The sequence below is a fragment of the Sturnus vulgaris genome, chromosome 3, assembly GCF_052056855.1.
Source record: "Sturnus vulgaris isolate bStuVul1 chromosome 3, bStuVul1.hap1, whole genome shotgun sequence".
NCBI classification, from domain to species: Eukaryota; Metazoa; Chordata; class Aves; order Passeriformes; family Sturnidae; genus Sturnus; species Sturnus vulgaris.
Window position 1 is genome coordinate 97154593 of NC_142245.1, and position 27023 is coordinate 97181615.

The 27023-nt window shown below is 39.7% G+C and overlaps 1 protein-coding gene and 2 long non-coding RNA genes across 5 annotated transcripts in view; 2 read left to right on the forward strand and 1 right to left on the reverse strand.

The window, feature by feature from the left end:
• LOC148224493 (uncharacterized) overlaps positions 1–27023 on the forward strand; it is an 81652-nt gene that overhangs the window by 16288 nt on the left and 38341 nt on the right. The gene's annotated exons all lie outside the window — the stretch shown is intronic.
• LOC148224494 (uncharacterized) lies at positions 6071–13985 on the reverse strand. Its single transcript, XM_088162373.1, has 2 exons — positions 13402–13985; positions 6071–8439 (listed from the first exon to the last, which is right to left on the reverse strand). The coding sequence occupies exon 2, from the start codon at positions 8395–8397 to the stop codon at positions 7696–7698; it is 702 nt and encodes a 233-aa protein (XP_088018499.1). The 5' UTR covers positions 8398–8439; positions 13402–13985; the 3' UTR covers positions 6071–7695.
• LOC148224495 (uncharacterized) lies at positions 8437–12553 on the forward strand. Its single transcript, XR_015802717.1, has 2 exons — positions 8437–9729; positions 11803–12553. It is a non-coding gene; the product is annotated as an uncharacterized LOC148224495 (long non-coding RNA).

The window sequence follows — 27023 nt, forward strand, 5'->3', positions numbered from 1 at the left end:
ATTCTCCTAACTTAACCCAGAATGTAGTTTGCCTCCTATGAGATGAGGGGGCCTTAGATTCCGCCAGGGATTTGCTACACTTCCACAGCCACCTGGTCATCTCAGAGCTGCATTGATTTATTCTGCTCTGGAAACAATTTTGAATTTTTCATGTCAGCTGCATGGGCATCCTTTTGGATCAGTTCTCCAGCATCTTAAGATCAACAGAAGCTTTATTCTATTTATTGTGTGAACCAAATTTAATATCTTCTGTAGATTTACTGAGAAGTCTTGTCTCATCATTGAAGTTTACAAAGATACCAAACAGTTGTGGAGCCATTGTCACCCCACTAGGTCTTGTGCTCATTAGCAGGTTCACTGGACATCACATGCCTGATTCCTACCCTCTGAGCACAGAAGTCCAGCCAATATTATGCATACTTAAAAGTGCATTCGTACAACCCATTCTTCTTTAACTTGCAGGTTAGAGAGATATTTTTTCTCTGAGTGATTTCCAAAGCCTCAGCAAAGTTGTGTTACATCCACTATTACCCCTTCACTCATATTTATAGTCACTTTATCACTGAACATAATTGAGATAATAAGCATGATTAGTCCTTAGTAAACCTTTATTACTTGCCCTTCAATGTTTAACCTCAGACAGTAAGTAAACACCATGCAGTCATTCACTTAATGCAGGATGGGGAAGAGAATAAGAGGAGTAAAAAGTAAGAAAACCTGTTGGTTGAGATGAAGACAGTTTAATAAAAATAAAAACAACAACAGTAATAGCAAGGAAAAAGGAAAAATAACAAAGAGAGAAAATAAAACCCAAGAAAGACAAGTCATGCAAGTGAAAAGAGTTGCTCATCACCAACTGAGCAATGCCTAGTCAGTCCCTGACTAGTCAAGGGAGTCACGTAGTCAGCAGGGAGCCACTCACCAACCTCTCCTCCATCTATATATGCTGAACATCACACCATATGGTGTGGGATGTCCATTTGGTCGGGATCAGCTGCCCTGGCCGTGTCTCAACTTCTTGTGTACCCCCAGCCTCCTCACTGGTAGGGTGGGGAGAACTGCAGAAAATACCTTGCTGCTGTGCAAACACTGCTCAGCTGTAACAAAAACACCCTTCTGTTATCAACACTCTTTTGGTCACAAATAAAAAGCACAGCCCAACACCAGCTACTCTGGAAAAAACCCACCTCTATCCAAGCTACAGCCAGCACAATTGTTTAGAAAAATCCTCTAAGAATCTGTTTTTAGGGACTGAACAGCCTGCAACTCCCAGATGGCTCCTCCTATCATTTATAATGCTTGGCATAATATTTTCTTTTTTTTTTTTTCATTTGTAAGGGACTTTTCCAGATTGCCTCATTTTTTTGGCCACAGGTAAGAAGCAGCTTTACAGTCACCTCAGCTATCTGCTTCAGCAGTTTCAGATGAATCTCATCCAGGTCCAGGGATTTTAGTACATCAGGATCCTTCAAGTAGCCCCTAGCCTGAAACAATTCCACTCTTGACTGCTCTTCTCCTTCACAAGCTTGACTGGCTCGATGCAGCAGTCTGGTCTCAGGCTTTTCCTATAGGGACTGAAGTAGGGAGGTGGGAAAGGCATCAAGTGCTTCAGCTTTATCTGTGTCATCCATCATTGGGCTGTCTCCTCCCTTTTGTCAACAATGCCACATTTCCTCTGAACTTTTTGCTCTGAACCTTTTTCTGTGAGCAAACTGACAGAATTTCTTCTTGTTACACCTTGTGTCACTAGGCAATTTTAACTTCAGCTGAGGTTTGGCCTTCCATTTTTCCTCTAAGTGAGTAAGGTTTCTCTCTCATGTCTATCCTTGTTTGCAATTTCTTGTATGCTCTCTAGGTTAGCTAGCATCAATTTGATAATCATTAAAAATCAATGGTTTCACATGTTATTATGTTGCTGTTTGCATTGCATTAATTTTGTGCAGCCACTGTTTGGTCAATTTGTGTTCTTTATGCATGTTTAATATAGTACTAGTGGATTAACATATATATGTTAATCCACTATATATATAAAGACAGGTAGACGAAAACTCACTTGGTAAAGCTGACCAAGGGTCTACACCAAATCTGTGGGCAGCAAGTCACGTTTTACAGGCAGTCAAAATGCATGCATTCATTCTCATCAGGAAGAAACTGATTTCTAGTATTTTAGGTAGTTACTTTCAAATCAAAACGTATTTATTGTGTCCTAGGGCTATGAGTCTTCTAAAACCTCTATCCATAGGAGCCCACTGTTCAAAGTTGCATGGTCATCCAACTGCCATCATTCATGTTTCATATGCACATTACAGATATATGAACCATTATTTTAGATATTTTCTCTTGATCCTGGTTCCTGCATACCTCTCTCCAGCTGAGCAATTTGTTTAGAGTCTTTCTAACTTTTTCTTGATTCCTTACTTAAAAGATAGTGTCCAAAGGAGACAATTCACCTAAAGATCCCTGGACCCTGTAAATACAAAACTCCAGTTTTGCTCTATCTGCAACATTATTTTTAGATTTTCTTGGTATATCAGATAAGATGGAATTTTTTTGTGTGTGAACATTTGTTTAAATATTTCATTTTCTTATGCTTTATAAAAATGCATTTTCTATTTTAAAGTGACATATCATGTCTGGAAGTTAATCTATCACTATTTAGGGTTTAAAGTTTGAACAGAAAAATGGATAGAAAATGCTTCAGTTACCCTGAGCTTTTTCTACATTGATTTGGCTCTTAGATATAATATTTGTGACAACTAGATACACTTTTTTTTGCCTCCTCCCTTCAGTTAAGGAAAAAAACTTAGGGAAGAATGAGACAGTAGTTTCCATTCACAGTTTAAAGTAGCTCTGTCACCTAAAATCATAGACTTGTTGAGGTTGGAAAAGACCTCTAAAATCATTGAGTGCAGTTAAACTTTATATATTTATTATGTTAACATTTAATTTGTCAATAATTAACACATGAATAGGATAAAAAACAAATTTTATTTTCCTTATGTATTTAAATACATAGGGAAAATAAAACCTGAGAAAAAGTATTTTCTCTCTTCAGTTTATATCTGTGTCCTTCAGACACTAAGCATTTTAGCAAATTATCCCATAGCTTCTTTCCACTTCCCCAGGGAAGATGGAAGATGCACTTATGAAGTCTCTGATGACATCTGCAGGAATAAAATTCTTGGAAAGTTCAAGAAGGTCAGGCAGAAATGCCACAGGGTCAGTACCTAAAAGACAGCAAACATAATATGCAAGAACCCATTCTTGCATATTATATATATTTATATTTATATGCTTTTCTTCAATATTATAAACACTATTTTAAAGCTCTTTTTTTTTCCAGAGGCATGGTTGAATGTTAATTATATAGAATCTGTGAGGTTCGGTAATATTTTTAAGGCCTTAACTGGCTTTGAGATATTTAACAATTTATTAAAAAGAAATGTAAATCCTGTAGTCTTATGGTAAAAAGAAAGACCAAAAATACACCTTTCATGTTGACTTTAAAATACAAAAATTATTTTTTAAAATAAGTTTTGCTTCTGCACTATCCTTGTACTGTGATAGGTGCCAGAGTTGATGAATGGATGTTAATTATTGCTGTATGTCTCAGCAGAACTGAAAGAAAATCAATGTTAATGTGTCTTCACCTAAACTTTTAATAATGTGCCTCTGGAGGATCAAACTCAAATAGCACCAGCCAACAACCTCTGCACAAACAGGCTAATTTATGATTCAAATGCATAAATATGCAAATAGATGTATATGCAGTTCAGGATCAGACTAGCTGTAAATTTATATTAGAGAAAAATACTTATTTCATCATTTCTTTAAAAAGAAAAGAAAAAAGAAAAGAAAAAAATTAAATATTTTATTAATATAATTAATAATAATTAATATAAATAAATTAAATATAATAAATTTCCACTGTTTGTCAGTGGAAAGTGCAGGATTGCTAAGGACTACACCAGTGGATGAGAATTCCAGACACCAATCACTCAAACTCCAACTTACATGCTTTCTTTTGCTTTCATTTTGAAGGCTTTGGAATAGAATTAACTTGTAAAAGTTAATGAATTCGTTTAGAAAACTCAGGTGGATGGACTGCATAAATGAAATATTTTAGAAGAAAAGTAAGAACACACTGATGCTGACTTTTCTCATATCACAAACAATTTACAGAAAGCACTGATCTTACCATATCCATTCAGGTATTGGAGACTTGGCACAGTGAAAGGAAAAGCAATACAGAAATGTCATCTTTTAGAAAAAAGACCATTGAGGTGTCAACTGGAAGTAGTCAAATACTGAGATCAGGCTGAAAAAGCAGCCTTTTGGAAGACTTTTGAGGAGAGCATATTTATTATTATTGCAATTTTCATATATTGCCAAAGGTACAGAGAAAATGAGGTCACAGTAGACAAGAGGCACAAAATTGTAATTTCTTTTGTATCAAAATGACTCTCAAAGGCTTTCTTAAACAAGAGTGGAAGATGGTGTACTTATTCATTGAGTATTGCTTTAAGATCCCAAACAGGAAAAGACAAGTAACACATAACTGAGGAAGCCATGTAACCTTTCCCAGAACATGCTGGTGTTGATCCTCTGCATTTCACACTCCTCAGGAACGCAGCCTAAGCTCAGTTAAACAGCCTTGGACTCCATGTCTTCAAAAAGAGATTCCTAAGGAGAGATATGGAGAAGGTGTTTAAGTTCTTGTTCACCTGCTCCATACAGCTCATGAAAAAATTATTGTCTAGTAGTCATAACAAGGATTAGGAGTAGGCAGTAAAAACACCAGCCAAAGCCTGTAGAGTAAACGATAATACCTTTTAACTGAGCATATGAGAGCTCTGGAACGTACTTTTATAGCTTATTGTCTGTTGCATGCCAAAAATATCAAAGGGAAATCAGACCCATTTGGATGAAGGCTGCATAGAAGGCTGTTAAATGAAGAACTGTATATACAGTCTTAGCATCCCTAAGTGAGCTGTTCTCAGAAAGTGGGAAAATGCTAGTAGAACTATATTTGCTCTCTTATGGTGGATCCCTAAACTTGCTTTAGCAGTCACTGTCAAAAACTGGTCAGACGGCCCTTTGCTCTCACTCACTGCAGCTATTTTATATTAACTATCCTTTCTTTTTGTGCTTTTATCCTGCGTTTTGTGTACTTTTGTTTAGGGCAGAATTTGTCAAGAGGAGGATGAAAATGCAGATCTCAGATCTCAGTGACTGCCAGCCATATTGCCTTTTGCATTTTTGAACTTTTTCCATTCATTTTTATTGATGAACACTTGTTATTACAGTTCCTGCTTATGAAATTCAAGTTACCTTTTATTGTTTGAAATTTTAGATTTGTTTCTGGATATCTTGAGAGGAAATGTTATGTCACAGATAGCAAGATTAGAACTACTTTTTTTTGTCTTATAATAATATGGCCATTCAGTTTGGCATTAGAATTACCATCCATTTATTGAACTTTTCATTTTTGAAGGTAGGTATCTATAACTTCCTAGAAGAAAATAACAATGTCCACAACAGCCAACAATTATGGAGGTGCTTGAAATATTTATATATTTTTTTTTTAGTTGAAAGGTATTGAAAAAAACTATTGTCAAAATGTGCTTGATTGAACTTTTGAGAACTAAATATCATAATATTTAGAATACTTCTGGCCTGGGAGAAGGAGGAACACATGCTACTTACAAATGCAACAATTTTACAACTGCTTTTCAAAGAATTGTTAAAAATATTTCTATTTCAAAATATTTTATCACACCAAATTTTGATTAAAAATACGGGAATTATTCTCATAATTACATGAGGCTTATTCTGCTAAGTTATTTATGCATTTCTAGTTCTCAAGAACACTTACTGAGCTACAGTCAACATTACAGAGGGAAGTTTAGCAATTCATCTTGAATGTTGGTGCTAAAAGCCCTTTTTGGAACATACTTAATTTACTTAATTTTAAAGTGTGCAGCTAATGAAACTTGATCTGGCAAATTTAGAATCTTTTTTTCTGAACTTTTGAGGGGAAACTGTCGGAGAAGGGAGACACGGACACCAATTCGGTCATCTGCGAAGTCTCGTTTATTGATAATTAGAGTGGCGATTAAATACAGTGCTTAATTAGTTCATGCATATTGCAAAAGCTAAGCTCATCATTGGTTGCCTTGCCATATGCGTCACTATGCTGATCGGCTAAGTTTATAGCTACACTTTTGCAATTTCATGGCTAGCAGAGTTCTTCTAGTTCTTCTTTTACAGTCTGTCTTTGTTCATCTTATCACAAGTCTACGTGCTTTCCCTCTTGCTATGCCCTTGAGGCTGAGGCCTGCTTTGTCAGCCTGACTAAATTGATCTGACTATGGCCTCTCTCTTCTAGCCATTCCTGCACCAGGCTCTCTACACTTCCCCCGTTTTCTTTTTGAGCGAGAAGATTAGTATGCCAAGCCTTGCTAACAGTTTTTTGAATGAAATTCTGCAAGCAAGTTATCAAGCAAGGAAGCAACAAAGCTAAGCATAAGAATACGCCTAAGATCATGATAGCATACTTAATGATGGTCCGAATCCATCTTCCAAGGCCTAGGCTCTTTAGCCATTCATCAATGTCCCAACCATCTTGCTCCTTTAGGTCATGTAGTCTGTTTTGTATGTCTTGTATCTTTTTGTGAATGGATTTAGAGTGGTCAGACAAATTCATGCAGCACATTCCCTCAAATTCCTCACAACCGTGTCCCTGCGCTAGAAGTAAAAAATCAATGGCTGCTCTGTTTTGCAGTACTGCATGGTTAACACTTGAGACATCCCTGGCCATCATGTCTAACACCTGAGAGGTGGTGTTAAATTCATCTTTTGCCCAGCATCCTAACTGTTCGGCTAGGGCCATAGCTTTCCTGGCTGCTGCGTGAGGGAGGAGTACAGCAGTTGCTACCTGTCTAAAGTCACTCCAAAAGTGTGGTTGCCCTATGCCGGTGCAATCAAGATCGTGTAAACTGCGTTTTGTTCTATTTGCCTTGCTTGCAAGTTGCATGAGAGTAGTTACATTGGGGTGAAACATGGTTAGTTTCCCTAGATAGCAGGGTCCCCCTTGTGGCCTCACTGGAATACCATTCCAGGCACGATCCCCACAAATTAAAAATATTCCTGGGGGTAGTGCTCTTGCCTTTGTGATGTACCTACCGTTACATTTAGGGTAGAGCTGAGTATGTATTGTTGGTAGATTAGTAAGAGCTGAATTAAGGGTTGCAAAGTTTTTGTCTTCTAGGGGCATAAAACTAAACCATCCTCCTGCATTTCTTCCCATTGATGCGTTAGTGCTTCCGAAGAGGTCAATTTCTTCCGGAGGGGAGGCTAAGGTTTTGCCTAAAGCTAGGACAAATTCACATTGCCAGCATCCATCGTGTTGTGAGGGATTACTACTAGGGAAAGTACAACCCTGCAACAAATCGTCATCCCCTTTTGTAGGTAGGTTGCTATTATTAAGATACCCTGCAAACTCTCTTGGTTTCCAAATTGGCAATCCTACAAGACAAGTTTTGAAAGGATTTTGCGCCCCCCCTAAGCTCAAGCAGATTGATTCTTGCTTTGTTATGTTAGCAAATGTTACCCATACATTTTCTCTAGGTGTGTGCTCCATTGGAAAAGCATTTGTGTAAGCAAAGTTAGTAAGCGTAAGCAGTGTGATGAGTATCATTTTCGTTGCTTACGTGGCTTCTCCCTCTTGTATTTTGGATTGTCTGCTGCTATGTGCCACTGCTTTACCTTTTCTATGCACTGGTCTAATACTTCTTCAGGGTCGGTACCTGGCTTAATTGGTCCTACCCGAGGGAAAGGTAGATATGGCACTTTAGTCATGCACCTGGCAGCAACAATGCAAGATTTTGCAGTGATTTTCTGCCTCCAGAGCCAATTAGTTACTTCCCACCGGGCCCAAGCTAACATAAGCTGTTCTGGTGCTTCATATACACTCCGGACTTGTACAAACGGTACTCCTGCTTCCCCCTCTAATGCTGCATCCCAGCTTGAGCGTCTTTGGTCTTCCCTTTGACACTCTTGGCACCACAATTTATATACTGCTCTTTGTCTTACCCATGAGCAGTCCCCACAGCCCCCACACTTTAAAGCCACCCAAGCTTCACACCACGCCTTCCCACACGCGCAACAAGGGCGACCGTTAAGGCGTTGTTCCTCCAGGTAGGCGTGGTAGGCGTGATACTCGATCCACTCCACCCAGTTCGGTGGCGGCCGTTGTAGTGCCTTGCGGACAGCGCGTTTATATGGTGCTAGTTTCTGTAAATAGGGCCGTAAGGTCACCGTCAACTTCTGTTGTATCCGCTCTCGGTCGTCTGGAGCTAATGGTGTCCTCAGGAATCTTTCCACCAACTCGCTCATTTAGGATAGGTTTCACCCACCTAGCAGGGACCCAAACTGTTCCTGTGGGAGTAGAAACACAAACATAACCTCTGCCCCAGTATATTACTTCAGCAGGGCCATTCCATATCCCTGTTTTTGGATCCCGGTAGTTTACCCACGCTTTTGTGCTTTCTTTCTTGTTACTTTCCCTTTTCCTTCTATGCCTAATTGCAGGCGGTTCTGACTCTTCCCCAAACACACACAAAAAATTCATGACATAAAGAACCTTAGCTAACCTTTCTTGTGGATCATCTATGGATTTGTGCTTGAGTAGGTACTGTTTGAGTGTTCCATTGGCTCTTTCTACTATGGCTTGTCCTGTGGGTGAGTGTGGTACTCCTGTGATGTGTTTGATTCCCCAGAGTCTCATAAACTGGCTTACTTTCTTGCCGACATAGGCTGGTCCATTGTCGGTCTTTATTTCCCTAGGCATTCCCATGACTGCAAAGCAACTTGTCAGGTGCCTTATCACATGGATTGCCTTCTCTCCTGTTTGTGCTGTAGCCCAAATGTACTTGCTGTAGGTGTCTATTGTGACGTGCACGTATTTGAGCCTACCAAATTCTGCTACATGTGTAACGTCCATTTGCCAAATTTCATTACTTTCCAGACCCCGAGGATTTACCCCACACCCAAGACCCACCCCACTGTTGTGATGACTGCAGGTGGGACAAGCTCTCACTATTGCCTTAGCTTCTTGTATGCCTATTTTGAACTCACGCACCAATCCCTTAGCATTCTGGTGAAATCGTGTGTGTGACTCTCTTGCCTCAATCCCCTTATCATCTGCTACATTCATAACCAATTTATCTGCCCTGGCATTGCCTTCACCCAAGCCTACATCCCACTTGTGGCTTCTGATGTGTATGATACAATAAGGCTTAAACCTCACTCCTACTGCTCGCTTTAGCTGCAGTAAGAGTTCATAGAGTCTTTTGTTTTGCACCTCTTTCACAGAGGCGTCCTCAATTCTTTGTGCTACTCCTGCAACATAAAATGAATCAGTGACCACATTCAAAGGCCCTTGCAGTTCACTTAGTGCCCACACAACAGCAAGCAATTCCAATGTTTGTAAACTGTCCTCTGGAGCAGCGTCTATTATCTGCTTTTTCCATCGAGGGCCTTCTTTCCAGGTGATGGCTGCCCTCCTCGATTTCTTTCCGGCATCCGTGAATGCTGTGATGGCACCTGCTATCGGTTGTTCCGATCGTGTTGGCTTTAATACCCAGTCCCAATTTCCTAACCACTGAAGATGACGTGGTGTCAGCGGTCCTGTGTTGACTGCTGCTCCAGCTTCCAGCAAAGCCGTTTGTAAGTCCTCAGAGTTGAGGAGATACCAATCTAAGTCCTCCTTTTTCATAGGTAGGTGGATTGCGGTCGGGCCTGTTCCGGTGATTTCCAGAATCCTTACCCGACCCTTACGAATCAAGGTAGCTACTTGTTCGATTTTTGTACTGATTGTCCTTTTTGCTTGTAAAGGTGGAGTTATCCACTCCAGTACCTGTATCTCCCCCGTTTTCTTTTGTGTCTGTGTAAGTGCTCCAAGTAGATGATCAGGAGTATTCCAAATGGTAAGGTCTATAGGTAATGATACATCCCGGCGGGAGACAAATCCTTCATTGACGCAGCGAATAATACCATTGAGAGCGTCTTTTTGTTGTGGTGTCATGGTTACAGGTGTGGTTGGATCAGTTCCCTTGAGCATTGGCCTGAGGGACTCTAGCAGAGAGTTGGGTATCCCAACAATTGGTTTGAGCCACTGTAGATCTCCTAGTAAGCGTTGTGCTTCATTGAGATTGGTGATTTTTGTTGCAATTTGAAGTTTTTGCGGCCGTACGATTTGATTTGTAATAGTCCATCCTAAGTACTTCCATGGTGTAGATTGTTGTATCTTTTCTGGAGCTATCATGAGAGATGCTTTTGCTAAGGTGTTTCGAATTTCCTGCATTTGAACATCTGTAAATGCTATTTTTTGGGCGAATAGGATGTCATCCATGTAGTGATAAATAATTGTGTCAGGCCACTTTAGTCTCAGGGGTTGCAAGGCTGCATCAACATATAATTGGCACAAGGTAGGCGAGTTTTTCATACCTTGTGGGAGAACAGTCCATTCATATCTTTTGTCAGGTTCCCCCCTGTTAATTGCCGGTAGGGTAAATGCAAATCTTTTTGTATCCTGAGGGTGTAAGGCTATAGTAAAAAAGCAGTCCTTTAAATCAATAATTAAAAGAGGCCAATGTTGTGGAAGCATGGCTGGATTGGGAAGTCCCGGTTGTAACGCTCCCATTGCTTCCATTTGATCATTTACTGCTCTTAAATCATGTAGAAGACGGTATTTTCCTGATTTCTTTTTAATCACAAAAATTGGCGTGTTCCATGGGCTTGTGGAAAGTTTTAAATGTCTTTGTTGAAATTGTTCTTTTACGAGTTGATGTGCTTGTATTAGACTTTCCCTTTTTAGAGGCCATTGCTTAACCATTACCGGTTCATTGGTAGTCCAGGTGATTGGGATTGGGAAAGTCCAAGCAATGGCAATTACCCCAAAGGGTGCTCGTTGGATAGAACAACCCCAAGCTGAGCTAAAATGTCTCTTCCAATTAAGCAGTGTACCATGGGCGGTAATGCAACTACTGATAACACAGCTACTAAGTCCTGTCCATCTATAGTAACCCTTATTGGGGGCGTTTTCTTTGCGAGGGTAAACCCTCCGACGCCCGTCACGGTATCCGTGGTTTGTAATGATGGCCAATCACAGGGCCACTTTTCTGGAGAAACAATGCTGGTATCTGCTCCAGTGTCTAAAAGTCCCATCATTTTTATTGTACGTCCTGCATAGGTGAACCTCACCTCCTTTTTGGGTCTAGTATTAAGATCCATTGTGAGCAAAGCAACACCAGAGGATCCAAAACCTTGGTCCTTGCGCGGAATTTGTGTTTGTGGTTGAACACCCCGGCTCAACTGTGGAAGTGGAATAAATTGAGCAATACGCTGATTTGCCTCAATCGTTAGAGGAGGAAAAGGAGTATAAACTATTATTTGTATTTCCCCAGTGTAGTCTGCATCGATGACACCTGGTAGTACAAACAGTCCTAAAATGGAGCTCGATGAGCGTCCCACTATTAGTCCTCTAAAAGTTTGTCCTTTAATAGTTACCGGACTTTGTACTCCAGTTGGGACTTTAGCGGGGCGTGTTGTTAATAATGATGTTTTTATTGCGGCTGCCAAGTCGAGTCCCAGGCTCCCTGTTGTGGCTGGTTGCAGACAGGAGATGGCGCTGATGCTACGGCGGCTACTTGTGTCTGGGCGCGGCTGCCGGGCGCGCTCCGCCTGGAGTTTCCCGATTGGCGGCGACAAGCTGACGTGTTGTGGGTGTTGTTCTGGCAGTTTTGGCACCACACTCCTGAGGCTCGGCAATCTCGTCGAAAATGGCCTCCGTTTCCGCATCTAAAGCATCGCGTTGAAGGAGGTCGGCGGTTGTTCGCTGTGGCCGGTGCTGCTGTGGAAGCACGGAGCGGGGCAAGAGCAGCTAGTACCTGTGACTGTGTGGATTCAGCTTGTTTCTGCAGCCCTAAGCCTATTTCTTTTAGTGCATTAATTAAGAAAACCTGCGACCCTGATGGCTGCAGCGCCATTCTTTCTAATGCTTCTTCTATTGTCCAATTAGCTCCTAGAGTTGACAATACCCTCTTTGTTGCCTCATTGCTATTTTGTAACGCACATTGCTTTAACATCGCCCCTCTCATATACTCTGGAACTCCTGCTCTATCAATAGCAGCGGTAGCCTTATCTACAAAGTCCCCAAAGGATTCCTCCCTTCCTTGTTTTATTCCCATATACATGGGTATACCTGAGCTATCTTTCACCTGATCAATAGCAGTTCTTACGATACGCATAGCTTCTCTAACCCTGTCAGCCCCTGGGAGTAACTGAGTTTCTGACCTGCGGAATGTACCCACTCCCATTAACTCATCTGCTGTAATTCCGGCTAAGGGATCACCCTGACCTCTTTGTACTGCAACTGCCTCGGCAACAAGAGCTTGCCAGTGAGCATTAAATAGCATTTGCTGATGTGGTGTGAAAATTAATTTTGCTATGCTTTTTAGATCATTTGGCAGTAATAAATATGTGTCAAATAGATAGTCTAGCATTTGCTTAGCTGGCTCACTGCGAAAACCGAACTGACTCACTGTCTGCCGTAATTGTGCTAGCAACTTCCAATCAAGTGGTTCATACTCTCCCACTTGTACAGCTTGTCCTTGTTGGTTTACTCCCTGTGTGTATGTTACAGGAAAGGTCCAGACCTTGACTGCACTTACAGCGGCATCATCCCTAGTCTCCAAGCCGTGTCTAGCTAGCATATTCCATGCCTCCCTCCTCTGCCTTGCCACTTCCCCCCGCAGGTCGCTTTCCGCCCTAGGGACAGGATTTGGCTCACTGGCAGGTTTAGGGGTGCTAGATTCAGGCCGGCAAGGGGATTCTACGCCGCAAGGTTGAGATATTTCGCTCTCTGCAGTTACCTCCTCTGCTTTAGCAGCATTATTTCCCAGTTCTTCTGAGGGGGGTGCAGAGGGCCAAGTGCAACTAGTTCCATCGGCCATTCCTGCCGTGTCTCTAAGAATAGGTATTTCAACCCTTCTTGTGCTTGGTGCAAGGGGCTCATTATCACCATACTGAGCATTTCTTTTATATGCCTCTACTGCCTGCTGTGCTGCCCTTTTTTCTGCCTGTTGCTTTAAGAGTGCGTTATGAACTACTTGCCAGATTTTTCCTAACTTTTTTGCTGTCTTATCATCTGCTAACACTGCCTCCCACAGTACATCCCCTAACTTACGCCACTCATTTAACTCATGCACACTATGAGGGTTAGTGAATAAGCCTTTAGCAGAACCCCAGGCTAACAACCCCGGTATGTCCTTCCTGGGATTAAGCTCTTTTAGCCCTAACTTATCTATATGTGCTATAAATAAATCATATGCTGCTTGCCTGTCCATTTTTTACCGTCGGCGCCGTTGCAACTCTCCGGCTTCGGCAGCACGTATGGCCCAGGACCACCTCTGTAGCTCCTGAGGGTGTCTTTCCTACGTCGTTTGACACCGACCCGGTTGCAGCAGGCCCCAAGCTCAACTTAACCGACCGTGGCGCGTTCTCCCCCGTTTTCTTTTTCAGCGACGGAGGCACGCGTCGGGGTCACCATTTGTCGGAGAAGGGAGACACGGACACCAATTCGGTCATCTGCGAAGTCTCGTTTATTGATAATTAGAGTGGCGATTAAATACAGTGCTTAATTAGTTCATGCATATTGCAAAAGCTAAGCTCATCATTGGTTGCCTTGCCATATGCGTCACTATGCTGATCGGCTAAGTTTATAGCTACACTTTTGCAATTTCATGGCTAGCAGAGTTCTTCTAGTTCTTCTTTTACAGTCTGTCTTTGTTCATCTTATCACAAGTCTACGTGCTTTCCCTCTTGCTATGCCCTTGAGGCTGAGGCCTGCTTTGTCAGCCTGACTAAATTGATCTGACTATGGCCTCTCTCTTCTAGCCATTCCTGCACCAGGCTCTCTACAGGAAACCACAGACATGTTTAAATAGGAAGACTTGGAGGACGAAAAAGGAGGCATGGTTATTGTATCTGTTATGCAATATAGTCTCTCTGTTTTTCAAAACATCTGGGTCCCAATTTATCTCTAAATAATGCTTATTCAGTGTGTAGTAGATTTCAAATCACTTTGTGAAAGGGATCAAAATTGTTATCAAATAAAAAACAAGGAAGTGATTTGTCCAAAATTTTGCACAGAATAATACATGTGTCCTAAATTTAGTCAAGTCACTAAATGACACCAACTTTCTGAATTATCTCATAATTGTAGATAAATTCCTAATTCCTGCTCAGTCATATTGCAACGCTTTTAATCACAGACTGTAGTACTTTCTTGTTTTGTAAGGGCTGGGATTAGCAGTCTACAATGTGTCCATGATTCCTTATTAAGCAGCAATATTCATGATTGTTTTGGTTAACAGTATAAAATACAAGTGACTGATAAATCTGAGAGTTAACTGTGATCTATAGGCCCAGAATGTTTGGAAGCCTTATGTGTTTGAGTTTTTACATAAATGTGTATGTATATATCTAAATATATGTCTGTATATGTGCATGTACATAAATATATGGATGTACACAGTCATATAACACAGTAATACAAATAATGAGTAATATCTGTAAAGTTGGCAAGCCTTGACTGGAAATCTCAGTATAAGTCAAAAGGATTATTAAAAAGTTAGAAAAGATGACAGAGGGTTATTTTTAATATAAAACTGTTGGTTTGCTAAAATCTCATTTCAGGTTTCTATAACAAATCTATCATTGACAGTTTTGCTTTTTTGTGATAACTTTGAGAATTTCTGACATTTTTGCAACAATTTTTTTAAACTTCTTTTGAGATTGTTGAGAGACTATTAACTGTAGTCTCCTTTTAGGATTACTTAGAAACATCTTCTATTCCTTTTTAGAATAAAAATTCCAAAGGATAGTCAGTCTTCTACCAGGAAGTCAAATCCCAGTTTCCCTAATCTGAAGACACTGCTGTCTTTTGAGATCACTTTTAAAACAATGGCACCCTGAGGCAATGGGCCAGAAGCAATAGTGTCTGCAATTAGTGTCACATTCAATCCAGACCAGGAGTATAATGCATTTTGTTTTTACAAAAACCTTATTGGCTATGTAACTCAATTTTATGATGATGTTTTAAGAATTCCCAAGTCATATACCCTGAAAAGATCTGTATGCTCATTAAAGAATGGGCCTTACAGTATCTTAAGGAATTTGAACAGAAATTGAATTTATGTTTAAAGAAGTTTGCCAGAGAAATTTAGCCTTTTTAAAAAAATAAATTTGGCGGCAAAATAAGAGAGTAACATTCCAGTGGAATAAAGCAGTGGCTCAAGAGATGTTAGTATGTTCAGATGGCAGTAGAAAGAGCAGGTTAATTTCTATTATTTTAGGTTATTTTAACTGCTTTGGAAGTTAGTTTTCCATCAGGATCCCACTTTGTGAACATCTATGAAGAAATTCTCTTTCCCCACATGGGATGTTTCTGATCTTCCAGTTCTCATGTGCTCTCATGCAAGATGCACCTTTCCTTCTCACCCTTTACTGTATGTAAATAGTCCCTTTTGGTATGACATCTCTTGGGAAGACATTACCAGGACAAGAATTTAAGCACTGAGAACCAAAATTAGCAGTAGAGAGACAGTGCACAACTTTTAAATGCCTTTTTCAGATGTATTTGAGTCCTTAAGTAATCTTATACTCTCACAGAGCAAAGTCAGACAACTTAGATGAAGCATTTTCAATGATGGATTAATTAACCTGTGTCATTATTTTGAGAGGAAATATGTTATTAGGCACTCAACAATAGAGTTATCTCCAATATCTGAGCTCCCAGCTCTTCTGTGGTAACTGACTGTGATTCTAGTCCATGGTGTATATCGTAGTGTATACACTGTTGAACAACTTACCTGGAAAGTCCCCTTCGAGTATTGAAAGGCAACAATAAGGTCTTCCTAGAGCCTTTCCTTCTCCAGTCTGAGCAACCCCAACTCTCTCAGCCTATGTTCACAGGATCTATAGCTTTCTGATAATTTTTTTGGCCTCCTCTGGACTTGCTCCAAGAGATCCTTGACTTTCCTATGCTGAGAACCCCAGAACTGAGTGCAAAACTCCAACTAGGGTATCACCACAGTGAAGTAGAGGAGGAGAGTCACCTCCTTGAACTTGCCAGTCATGCTGCTTTTTGAGCAGCCCAGGATATGTGTCTGCAAGTGCACATTGCCAGCTCACATCCAGCCTTGCATCCACCAGCACTCCCAAGTCCTTCTCAGCAGAGCTGCTGTGGATCTTTTCATCCCCTGGATGAAAAGCCTGGATTGATAACTGGGATTGCCCTGACCCAGGTGTAGCACCTTGAACTTGACCTTACTGAACATCATGCGTTTCCCACAGGCCATTTCTTGAGCTTGTCCAGGTCCCTCTGGATGGCATCCCATTCTTCAGGTGGTCCAGCCCACCACTCAGCCTGGTGTCACCTTCAAACATTCTGAGGGTGCACTCGATCCCTTCCTCTATGCCACTTATGAGCATAGGAGCCAGCATTGGTCTCAACACAGGCCCCTGAGGGACACCACTGGCCACTGATGTCCATTTGGACATTGAACTGTTGGCCAGTACCCTCTGCATGTGACCATCCAACCAATTCCTCATCCACTGGACAGTCCGCTCATCTCTCTCCAATTTAGAGAGAAGGATATTGTGGTGTACCTTATTAAAGGCCTTACAGAGTCCAAATAAAATGTTTTAAATTCTGTAAAGAAAAAAAGAAAGGTAAATGCCAGAGATCTCAGTAGAGATTACACTTTTCTATTTTTACATATTAGGAAACTTTTTGTTTTCTTTTTTTTTTTTTTAATTCAGGTGATGTTTCTTCTTCTTCCTAGGTGCTTATATCACATTTTAAGGTTCTTTAAAACCAGAAGTAGAAATGCAATAGGAGTCCTTCTGTCTGATAAGCAATATATGAATTCATTCATTTGGTAGTTTTGAGGATGCTTAAGTCCCAAGAACACATACAAGAACTGGCTACTGCACTACTGTGAAATGAGCTGCATTTATATGTCATTTATTGTTTTCCAATGCTGAGAAAACGTGTTGAGGAATCCACTGATTATGATCAGTGTTGATAAAGTAAACATTACACAGATGTTCATGGGCTCCTACTGCTTCAGAAAAAGGTTAGCAATATCTTTCTCAGAGACTTTAAAAATTATATCAGCAGAGATGATAAAGGTAAGTCAATGTTGAAGTAAGAAATTAGCTTCCTTAAAAGATTATAATGATTCATAGTCTTGTTTTTATTCCTATAAAAGGGTGTTGTTACTTGTAATTTCCCATTGGAGACAATAAAAGAATGAAAAGGAAAGGACTTATTTCAAGTGATAATACATGCAACTTAGGTTTTACGTGTTTTGGCTTTTTTTTTGACAGGACTCAAGAGGAGAGAAAAAAAGTAATGTATCATAGCCTCAAGGGAAAGCAAACCAGCTGTCAGCTTGAAGGAAATATCAGTTAAATTATCTCATATAAAATTTAGTTAGACCTCAACCACAGAGAGACCCCAACATGCTTTTGCACACACAGTTTCTATTAAAAATCATCTCTGCACACTTATTTATGTACAAAGTGGATCTATCTCATGGGTCATATACATGGTCCTACCTCACCTGCTAAGTTAAAAAGACCCTTGCTCTCTCAGCTCCTACTAAGTAACACTATATCCTCAGTCAATTTCTTTATTTTTCTATCGCTTTTTGTTGTCCTCCCTTAGCAATACTGTTCTTCTGCTTTAGCGCTTTTTTGCACACTGTGAACAGTCTACACTTTTGTGCTTGCAATCACTTCTTATTCAAGTTTTTCATTACCCCTAAGCAAATCTCACCAATCAATGAGCAAAACCACAAGGTGATACAAACCAGATTCTAAAAATAAATAAAATAAATCCAGATCATCTGCATTCTTAGTTTCTCAAACACTAATCCATACAAAATACCCAATAGAGGTGACTGCTTTCAACGTGGAAATCTAATCTCTGTTTGCATGCTGTAAAGGATTAGGTCTGATACATGTTCAGCCTTGCCTCAAGCATATGCGTCTTCTCTTTCTTACTTACAGATATTGGTCCACCCTAGGTGAGCCAAAAAAATATGAAATGATGCAGTGCACAACAGAGAGCTTTGTCATTCTGTTTGTCTTCATTTGGATCGAGGTCCTGGGGAGCTACAGGCTAGGATTTTACCCAGGCCAAGTGCCTGTTCTGCCTTCAGTGAGACTTCTCACATGCAGCCACAACTTCCTTTTGGTCATATCTTTGAAGTCATATGCACTGCATGGAATATCTGAATCTGCCTGGGAGAGTCAGACTTTAGAGCCCATCAGCATGGTACCTTGCATCTCGACAGAGCCTGGCCAGCAGGTGAGGGAGGGGATTCTGCCCCTCTGCTTCTCTTTGGTGAGAGCCCACCTGCAGTGCTGCATCCAGCCCTGGGGTCCCCAGCATTGGAAGGACATGGAGCTGTTGAAGCAAGTCCAGAGGAGATAAGTGGAATTATTCAGCCTGGAGAGGAGAAGGCTTTGGGGTGACCTAATTGCACCCTTCCAGTACCTGAAGAGAGAATACAAGAAAAATGGAGAGAGAGTATTTACAAGGGCACACAGTGACAAGGCAAGGGGGCATGGCTTCAAACTGAAAAAGGGTAGGTATAGATTAGATATTAGGAATAAATTCTTTACTGTGAAAGTGGTGAGACACTGGAACAGGTTTTCCAGAGAAGCTGTGGATGGCCCATTCCTGGAAGTGCTTAAGGGCAGATTTTATTGGACCCCGAGCAACCTGGTCTAGTGGAAAGTGTCCTTGTCCATGTCAGGGGAGAAGGAACTAGATCGTCTTTAAGGTCCCTTCCAGCCCAGGCGATTCTATGATTCTATGATAGTTTGTTTCAACCTGCCACAAAATGCCCTTTGCAGATCATGCTGAGACATATCTTAGACAGTGGATTGCATTTTAGAAATCTATAATTTATTCCCTCTGCTGAAGAAATTTCTGAAAGCAATGCATAATCCATGATCAATGAACAAAGTAATTAATCAGGAGACACTGCCTGAATTTCAGTAACTAAGTAGGGCATTTTCCTGCTAGGCTTTCTCAATTGTTGAATATTTTTTCCTCATGCTGTAACAAGCATGTGCTCAGTACTCCTCCCAGCAGTGTGAAAACTGATTGTTGATATTTCTGACATTTCTCTTTTGTGTATGTCCATTTGAACAATTCATTGTGTAGAGGGTACATAATTTCTCTTTGAGCATCGGAGAGGTTTATTCTCAGATCACTTTCTAAACTATTGTTTTTGGAACCCTAATGAAGTTTAATGCCAGGGGAGCTAGGGTGGAAATAGGGTTCCAAATAATCTGTCTAAATTAGTCTCACAACACCCAGAAATAAAACTGCCCACCTTTTTTTTGTTCTCAAGATTGCACAATGATATAAGTCAGCAACTGAGTCCAAAACCAGCTATCTCACAAAGAAGAAGAGCACATTAATCATGTTGACAGTGAGAGCTGTGCTTCATAGATAGAAGTTCTATGCTTAGTGCCATTACAATGGATACTCATCATTTTAGGTACAGACTGCATCCTTGTCTAAGGGGGCAGCTGTTCATGGACAAGTATCCCGAGCCAGAATGTAATCATAAACTTTTTAAAGAGGATCATCCAAGCCCAAAAAGCATATTTTGAAAGCTGAACAGGTCTTCATCCAGGAACTTTGTTTTGTAATCAAGGAACTGGATCTTCCACAATTTTTCCAAACATTTCACATTCACTTTTCTAAATCAACAACAAACCCATTTATTTTACCTTTATTTTACGGTTTTCTGCATTATCCCAAACCATGAGCTATATCCTGTAATTACCCAGGCTTCATAAGGGCAGAAGCACACTGCCATCTGCCAAGCACTGGCAAAAGTCTTGCCTGTCTCAGTTTGGGATTTTACAGACTTACTACTGTTTCAGGCCACACGAGGCACTTCTATGGTGAAAGCAGAATCTTTGTACAGGGCTGCACAGAACCATCCACTGTTTTGCTTTGTGTTAATGTGATGAGCTGCTATTTAGAATGACTTACTGAATGTGATAAGGATTTCAAAAGCATCGACAAGATATGTTTCTGCTCACACCAAGGTGATCTAGTGTAGCCTCCTTCACACAGTCAAGTCCCATTTCCTCATCTGCCTAAAAGGCAGGCTGAGATTTGCCTCTCCATGAAGGAAGTAAAAATACAGGCTCTTGCACATAAGTGTCTCAGAAAACAAAAGATTCTCAGATTTTTATCTGACACTGTCTTGGAGTAGGGATGTTGGGTACATACAATCAAGAAGCCTTTCATTTCTACCAGCAGCAGCCTGTGGGTTCTGTGCAGCTGGCTGTCCATAGGCTTCATCTCATCCTCAGCTGTCCTCATGACAGTGTCCTTGTCCCACACAGGATAAGAATTGTTACAGCTCACAGCCGTGTAACCATGACTCTCTAACCTGACCCATTTCCTCTACAGGCCATCAGTTTGTTGGCCAAGCAGATGGCTGTTACACTTCATCCACTGAGAGGGAGAGCTGCTCTCCACAGCATGCAGGGGTATGGTGCTTTCTGCTCAAGCCTCCTAGACCTTGCTAAGTGGAATATGTTCCATTTGTTCCAGGAGACAGAGTTTGTCCTCTGGTTATCAGTGGTTCTTTCATCCTATAGACTCTGTACAGCTCAGGTATCCTAGTAGATACTGCTGAAGATCCTTTTATCTCAGAAGCAGCTCTGCTATTTTCACTAAAAATATTCCAAATAAAATCCACTCAAATATTTTGAAAAAAATTCTGCAGCAATTTTTTCAATATGGCAAAATTATAAACTGACCTACCACCCTCCTTTTAAACAATTGAAGAACGTCTACAGTAACAATTACTCTTAGTTCCCCATATAATACAAATAGATTTTCGCTGTGCATCACATATAATATGCTGTGAATTTTCCTGCTTCTTCGTATTAAACTATGTTTCATTCTCTTTTCTTTTTTAAATAATTTGCTTTCTTTGTAGTTTTAAAAAATTGTTTCTTTGGAGATCCCCTAAATTGAAATTTCACTGGATGGTATACCAAGATATTTTTTAACTTATCTACTGCTAATTTCATTCTTAATTTAGTTTGATCTTCAGTAGTTAATGGAAGGTGGATTCTGACACTTGGTGAATACTTTGCACCTGGCCTGCTGCTCTAATGTATGCACACAAAGGGTTGGATTGAACTTAAAAACACTATATTATGTCTGTGTTTAAAGTCATGGTTAGGCTGCTAAAGAAAAGTGACTTGAGTTTTATAAAAACTAGATGGTAGGCACCTAGACTTACACATTAGAATGAGTCATAATGTGTAGTTTATTTCTGAGAAAATGTCAGTGAAAATAGGAATGTTTAGAAAATATATAGCATGAGGATAAACAAAGATTCTGAGTTTTAAAAAATCGGCAAATTGACAAAGGTTCAGACTTGAAGGAAAGCAGCCAACAGTTCCATCAGGCGTTTAATTCTGGTTCACAAAATCATAATTCAGATATTTGTGAAAATCATGTTAATGACATCTTTTTTCTAGCAGTATATATATAAAAATAATGAGAAACAAAACAAAACAAAATAATGTTATATTTTTCAAGGAACTCCAAAAAGTTTTGTAGGATCTCCCCCATTATAAATGGATTATATTTGAATTTTCATTAGGCATAGCATAGACATTTTGTTTAGCTGAATTAAATTTCTGAGCAATCTGCAAGGCAGTTAGGAGCAGCTATTAAAATGACCACAAAAAACCAAAAAAATAATTCTCTTATTTGAAGTACACATGTTAAAAACGAAGGTACACCTCTTTTATGCATACTTCCAGTTATACAGAGCAAAATCCCTGATGATTTCAGGAAAGAGCGTATTGTCTGCTTGATTTTTTTAATCCTATTTTGCAGTTCAATAAATCAGTTATCAAATGTTAACTACTAATTTTGTCTCCATCATCTTATTTATGACAGCATTCTGTATACAGATTAATTTTACTTCCTCTATGTTTACTATTCTTTCATTTGCTAATAGACAAAAAATTGCAAAAGCTTTAGGGCTGATACATAGCACAGTTTAGTCCCAGATTTGTAAAAAGAAAGCAGCCAAATATAATTTGATAGAATTAAATTCCAACTATTGTTTCTGAAAGTGTCTGCAGTGCCCTTTCAGCAACTGCACATTCAAGAAGCTATTTCTCTTTCTTCAGCAATCAGAAAATACCTCTGCCACAAAGTTTTGCTTAGTGAGGGCAAGGCTGCTTTCTGCAGTGATGTCAACAAATAAGTGCTGTTCTTCAAATGCTGACCTTTAAAAAGTGCATTATTAAAACTAATACATTATCATACAGACACTGTAGAGCAAGCAGGAAAGAGGTTTCTCTTTACTAGAAAATATACCACTGCTCTTCACCCAAAACTTCCAAACTCTGTGAAAGTGCCAGTTTTTAATATTTAGAACTAGCCTTGTTTGCCATGCCTGGGTAGGCGGATCTGCACTAAGGAGCAGGTTTTTTCCCATTCCCAGATGAGCTGAGTAGCACAGCTGGTTGAAGACAGTTAATTGCTCTTCATGATGATTAGAATGTTGTTAAGGTTTTCTCAGAGGGAGAGAAAAGAACATGCATGTGGTTTGAAAGGTCATGGTGGAAACAAGATATAGCAGGCACAAGATAGTGTTATATTGACAAGTGTTTATCATAAAAAAACACACTTGGCATTAAAACCTGTTAGCTCTTCCAGTTGATTACAATGTAATATAGTTTCATAAAATAACTCTATGATTATGTGTCCCTTTGTAAAATCACTTTTTTTTCTCCTCTGCAGAGGATTGTCATTTTTGTGGTTTAAAAGCAATGCCAATATGCCAGAAAGGTCTTAAGAAACCAACCGGTCTGTTACCCTCATTAATTTGCTTCTGAAAGTGAATTGTTATATTTTCTAAACTACCTTTTCAATATACATACATGTTATTTTTATTTTATCATACACAGTCATTAGTAAATATCACACTACTGATTTAGCCATGGATTATGCTTTATAAAATGGACACATTTGAATTGCCTGAACCAATGTTAAGAGCTGGGCTGCATTCAATTCCCTCTTCAATATCCAGGCACAGTGGTCCATCCAGTACAAGAACTGGAAAACAGCACTCGTGGTCTGATGGATATATGCAGATCAAAGGAGTTTAACTCCAGAACATGTGCAGTAGAAATAATGGAAGTGAGGAGTAAGATATCGATATGGTTATCCCATATACAGTAAAAGGGTAACTCCTGGAAATATGCAGGCCTCTTTATTTCATTTGTCCATCCTACACACTAAAAAAGGCTGGTTGCTCTATCCTTGCCAGATGTTTATGGTGTATCACATCTGCTTTTTCTCCAGGATACCATGGAATCCAGCAAAATAACACACACTCTTTCATCCTGGCCAAAAAATTCCAGCAAACATAAAGGAAATTCAAGGTCATCCTTTCAAGCATTCTTGTTCACACCTGTTTTAATTGCTCTTAATTCTCTTCGTCTCCAGATACAAGTATTTACTGAGCAGCTTTATCTACTTTGTCCTGAAGGTTTCCCTTAGGCTGGCCAGGTTTTCATACTTAACACTAACATTTCTGAGTTCTGCCATTCCTGTACTCCTGGAAGGTTATACAGAAATCATTTTGATGAATCCATGCAACACTATGAGCTGAAAAAGAAACACGTTTGTGTACTATTTCCAATCTTCACAGGCTTTACTGTCTCATGACTGGCACTTCAAGAAAACACACCTGTTTTCTGTGACCACTTATGGTGTTAACACCACTGGAAAAACAGACCAATTGTACTCAAAGGATGAAAATTAGAAAGTGTTAGTGCATGAATTTTATATCACCTTGATATGAGAGAGGAATATCTAAAAAATACAGAAATGTCATCCTTCTGGATCTTCTTTGAGACTTTACCACATTTTTTGTTTATTTTGGGGTTTCTTTAATTAAATATTTTAAAAGAAATAATTTTTTTTCAAGGCAATAGCTGTATTTCAGGGATAGCATTTACAAAAAATTCACTGTCATTGCTGCCAGATATTCCAAATTCACATTCCACTTGCATTATGAATTTAGTGAAGCTTTACAAAAAAAAAAAAAAATAGTCTCAAAGTTGCTCTGCCATACATGTATTTAATGACCTGCAGGTGTTAGGACTAACTATACTGTGGTTCTGCTCTGAGAGAAAACACACATGAAAAGTACTGATGATATATCAAATAAAAAATCCTAATGATAATAGTTCAAAGTGGAATGTTCAAAATATTATCAATTGCATTTTAAAAACTCAACAATGGTATATAAGCTATCTCTTATATAAATTACTAATTATGCTAGTTTAATTGTTAAACTGAAAAATTAAGGTTGAGAGAAGATTAAGTTGCTAAACTCAAACCAATTTAAAAGCAAATAAACTATTTTTTTTGTTATCAAAACAAAGAATAAATAATTTCCCCTAAAAAATGTTCCACAGCCTCAAAAACATTTGATTTGATGACCTTGAAACAACAACAACAAAAAAAAAGTTTATGAAAATTGCAGATATTATTCGTGGAACTTTTCATAGGCAATCTGCAGGTCTGTATAAATACTGGTATCCTTGTCCTGTCTTCTGATTATGCCTCAGATTAAGAAGGTACTATGTGGGGGTTGTTTTCAGCCAGTGTTTCAGAAAATCAGAATTTAATGTGTTTTGTGGCAGATTTGTCTTCCATACCTTTTCTCTGCACTGTTAAACTGAATTCATACAACTCGGCCTTCAAGTTGTGAGTCTTTCCTTGTAGCTGTGTGTTGAAGAAATTATGCGATTAGTTCTAAAAACACTGAGTTCAACAGGTCAAATTCATCTCGAGGGTGACTTTGACTTCAGTGAGAATGCCGCAGGGAGACACTGGCTCAGCGTGTCTCCCATGTTTACTAATCACAGGAGCAGCAGCAGTCCTCCCCATTTGAGCAGGGCTGCACAGAACTTCCATTACAAAATAACAAAGCACAGCTAACTCAACTTTGAATTTAGTTATGGGTTCATTAAAATTTTGCAAAGTTTCTGACTGAGCATGAATTTTTATAGTGGATGCTTTATGGATTCAGCTGAGTTTCAGTGTGCATTTTAATTCTAGACTCACAGTGAAATACAAAGAAATGCAAATGGCAAACAAACTTCGATATAAATGCCAACAAGACAAATGCTTGAAATTTTTCAGCTCTAATGCTGCTAATGCTGACCTCATTCTACATAACTGTGATTTTTAACCAGATTCTGCTTTCCTTCCTCACTGGGTGGAGAAGGAAAGGTTGGTTATCTAAATGAATATGCCGAGGTTAGGAATGTAGGTTCTTAGATAATTAAAACCTTTTGGTGAATACTGAGTGCACTAAAGCTGGGAATCAACTCCCGTCGTGATGGCCTGAATCACGAGTGTCCCTAGAGGTACCTCCCTCCTGTGCAGGATCTGCACTGTTGGATATTGGGGAGGGCACTGGAGTTGCAGTATACAGTACATAGTATACCCACATATACCCTGCTTGCATCCATAGCTGGACATAGACCTGCACACAGGCTCTGCCTGTACATCTGTGTTTCCTTGGGATGTGGGAGGAGCCACAAAGGCGGGAGCTCTGTGCCTGCATCAGGACTCCTTGCCTCAAGGAATTTAGGGCCTGAGATCAGATCTGTAATGTGCACTGCAGTACTGCATCCTGGAATCAAGAAAAAAGCTGGCTCAGTCTTCAGGAAGTAAAGGGCAGAAAGGCACCTGACGTTTTGTTGTGTGGGTATTCCATACTGTGTACAGCACAACTCAAGGAGTGTGAGGATGATGGAAAACAGCACTTGACATATCAGCAGACCTCAGAACACTGTAATCACACCATGAAGACTCTGCCTTCCCTCTGAAAGATTTTTGTATTCTCAGAGAGGCTATTTGACTCCACTAAAGTAATTGCATCGTCTGGCTTTTCTTAAATTAGTATAGAACTTTCTTCATAAATACATACTGCATATAGAGGCATGTATTTACACACACATATATGTGTGTGTGCACATTTAGTACTGATGTCTCAAAAAACTACTCTTCAGATGAAATATGCAAAATATTATTTTACATTTTATCAGATCTCTTTAGTACTTCTGAGGCTCTGCCTAAAGACATTGTAACACTACCCAAGATTCTCTGACTTTCTAAAGAAGTGTAATAATGTGCAGGAACAAATCTTGCTACTAACACAGGACTACATACAGAAATTTTCAACTTGCTTCTCCAGTTGAAACCAACAGGTAACTTCAACATAGTATCAAGGACATCTCACAGAAATAAAAGGCACGTATTGGTTGAAATCATTGTAGTAATCTGGAACCATTCTGTATCTTTAGGATGGTTCCTGCATCTATCCTTTCCTTTTTTGCTGGCATCTGTATATGTATGCAGATCCCTTGGTAAGGAATCAATAGGAGGTTGAATATGCTGCTGGATACAGGGAATAATGTCCTGTGGGACTTCTTCAGCACAGCAGTCACTTCTCTGTTTTAAAGGAATAGGCATGGAGCAGGTTTCAGTTGGTTAAGTGCACATTCAGTTGTGTTTGTATCTGCCGTGATCTTATTCTCTAGAGGCAAAAGCAAAGCAAACTTTGTTTCAAACATTGTGCCTTCTGAACTTTCTTTCTCAATCCTAAATCCAAACCAGAGGCCTCAAGAGATCTGTATCAATGAACTTTACATGTTGTGCATCCGCCTTGGCAGGGATATGTAACTCTGGAGGAGGCTGACTCAACTGAAAAAAGAAATGGCCTAAATGCTTGCTTTAAAGAAAATATAGAGTTAACCCCAGCAGCAGAGTGTTTGAGAACACTTTCATGGCTGCCTAGCAAAAG

Bases quoted from the DNA above. Each gene is read 5' to 3' on its own strand.
- LOC148224494 (XM_088162373.1), bottom strand. From the start codon at position 8,397: ATGAGCGAGTTGGTGGAAAGATTCCTGAGGACACCATTAGCTCCAGAC.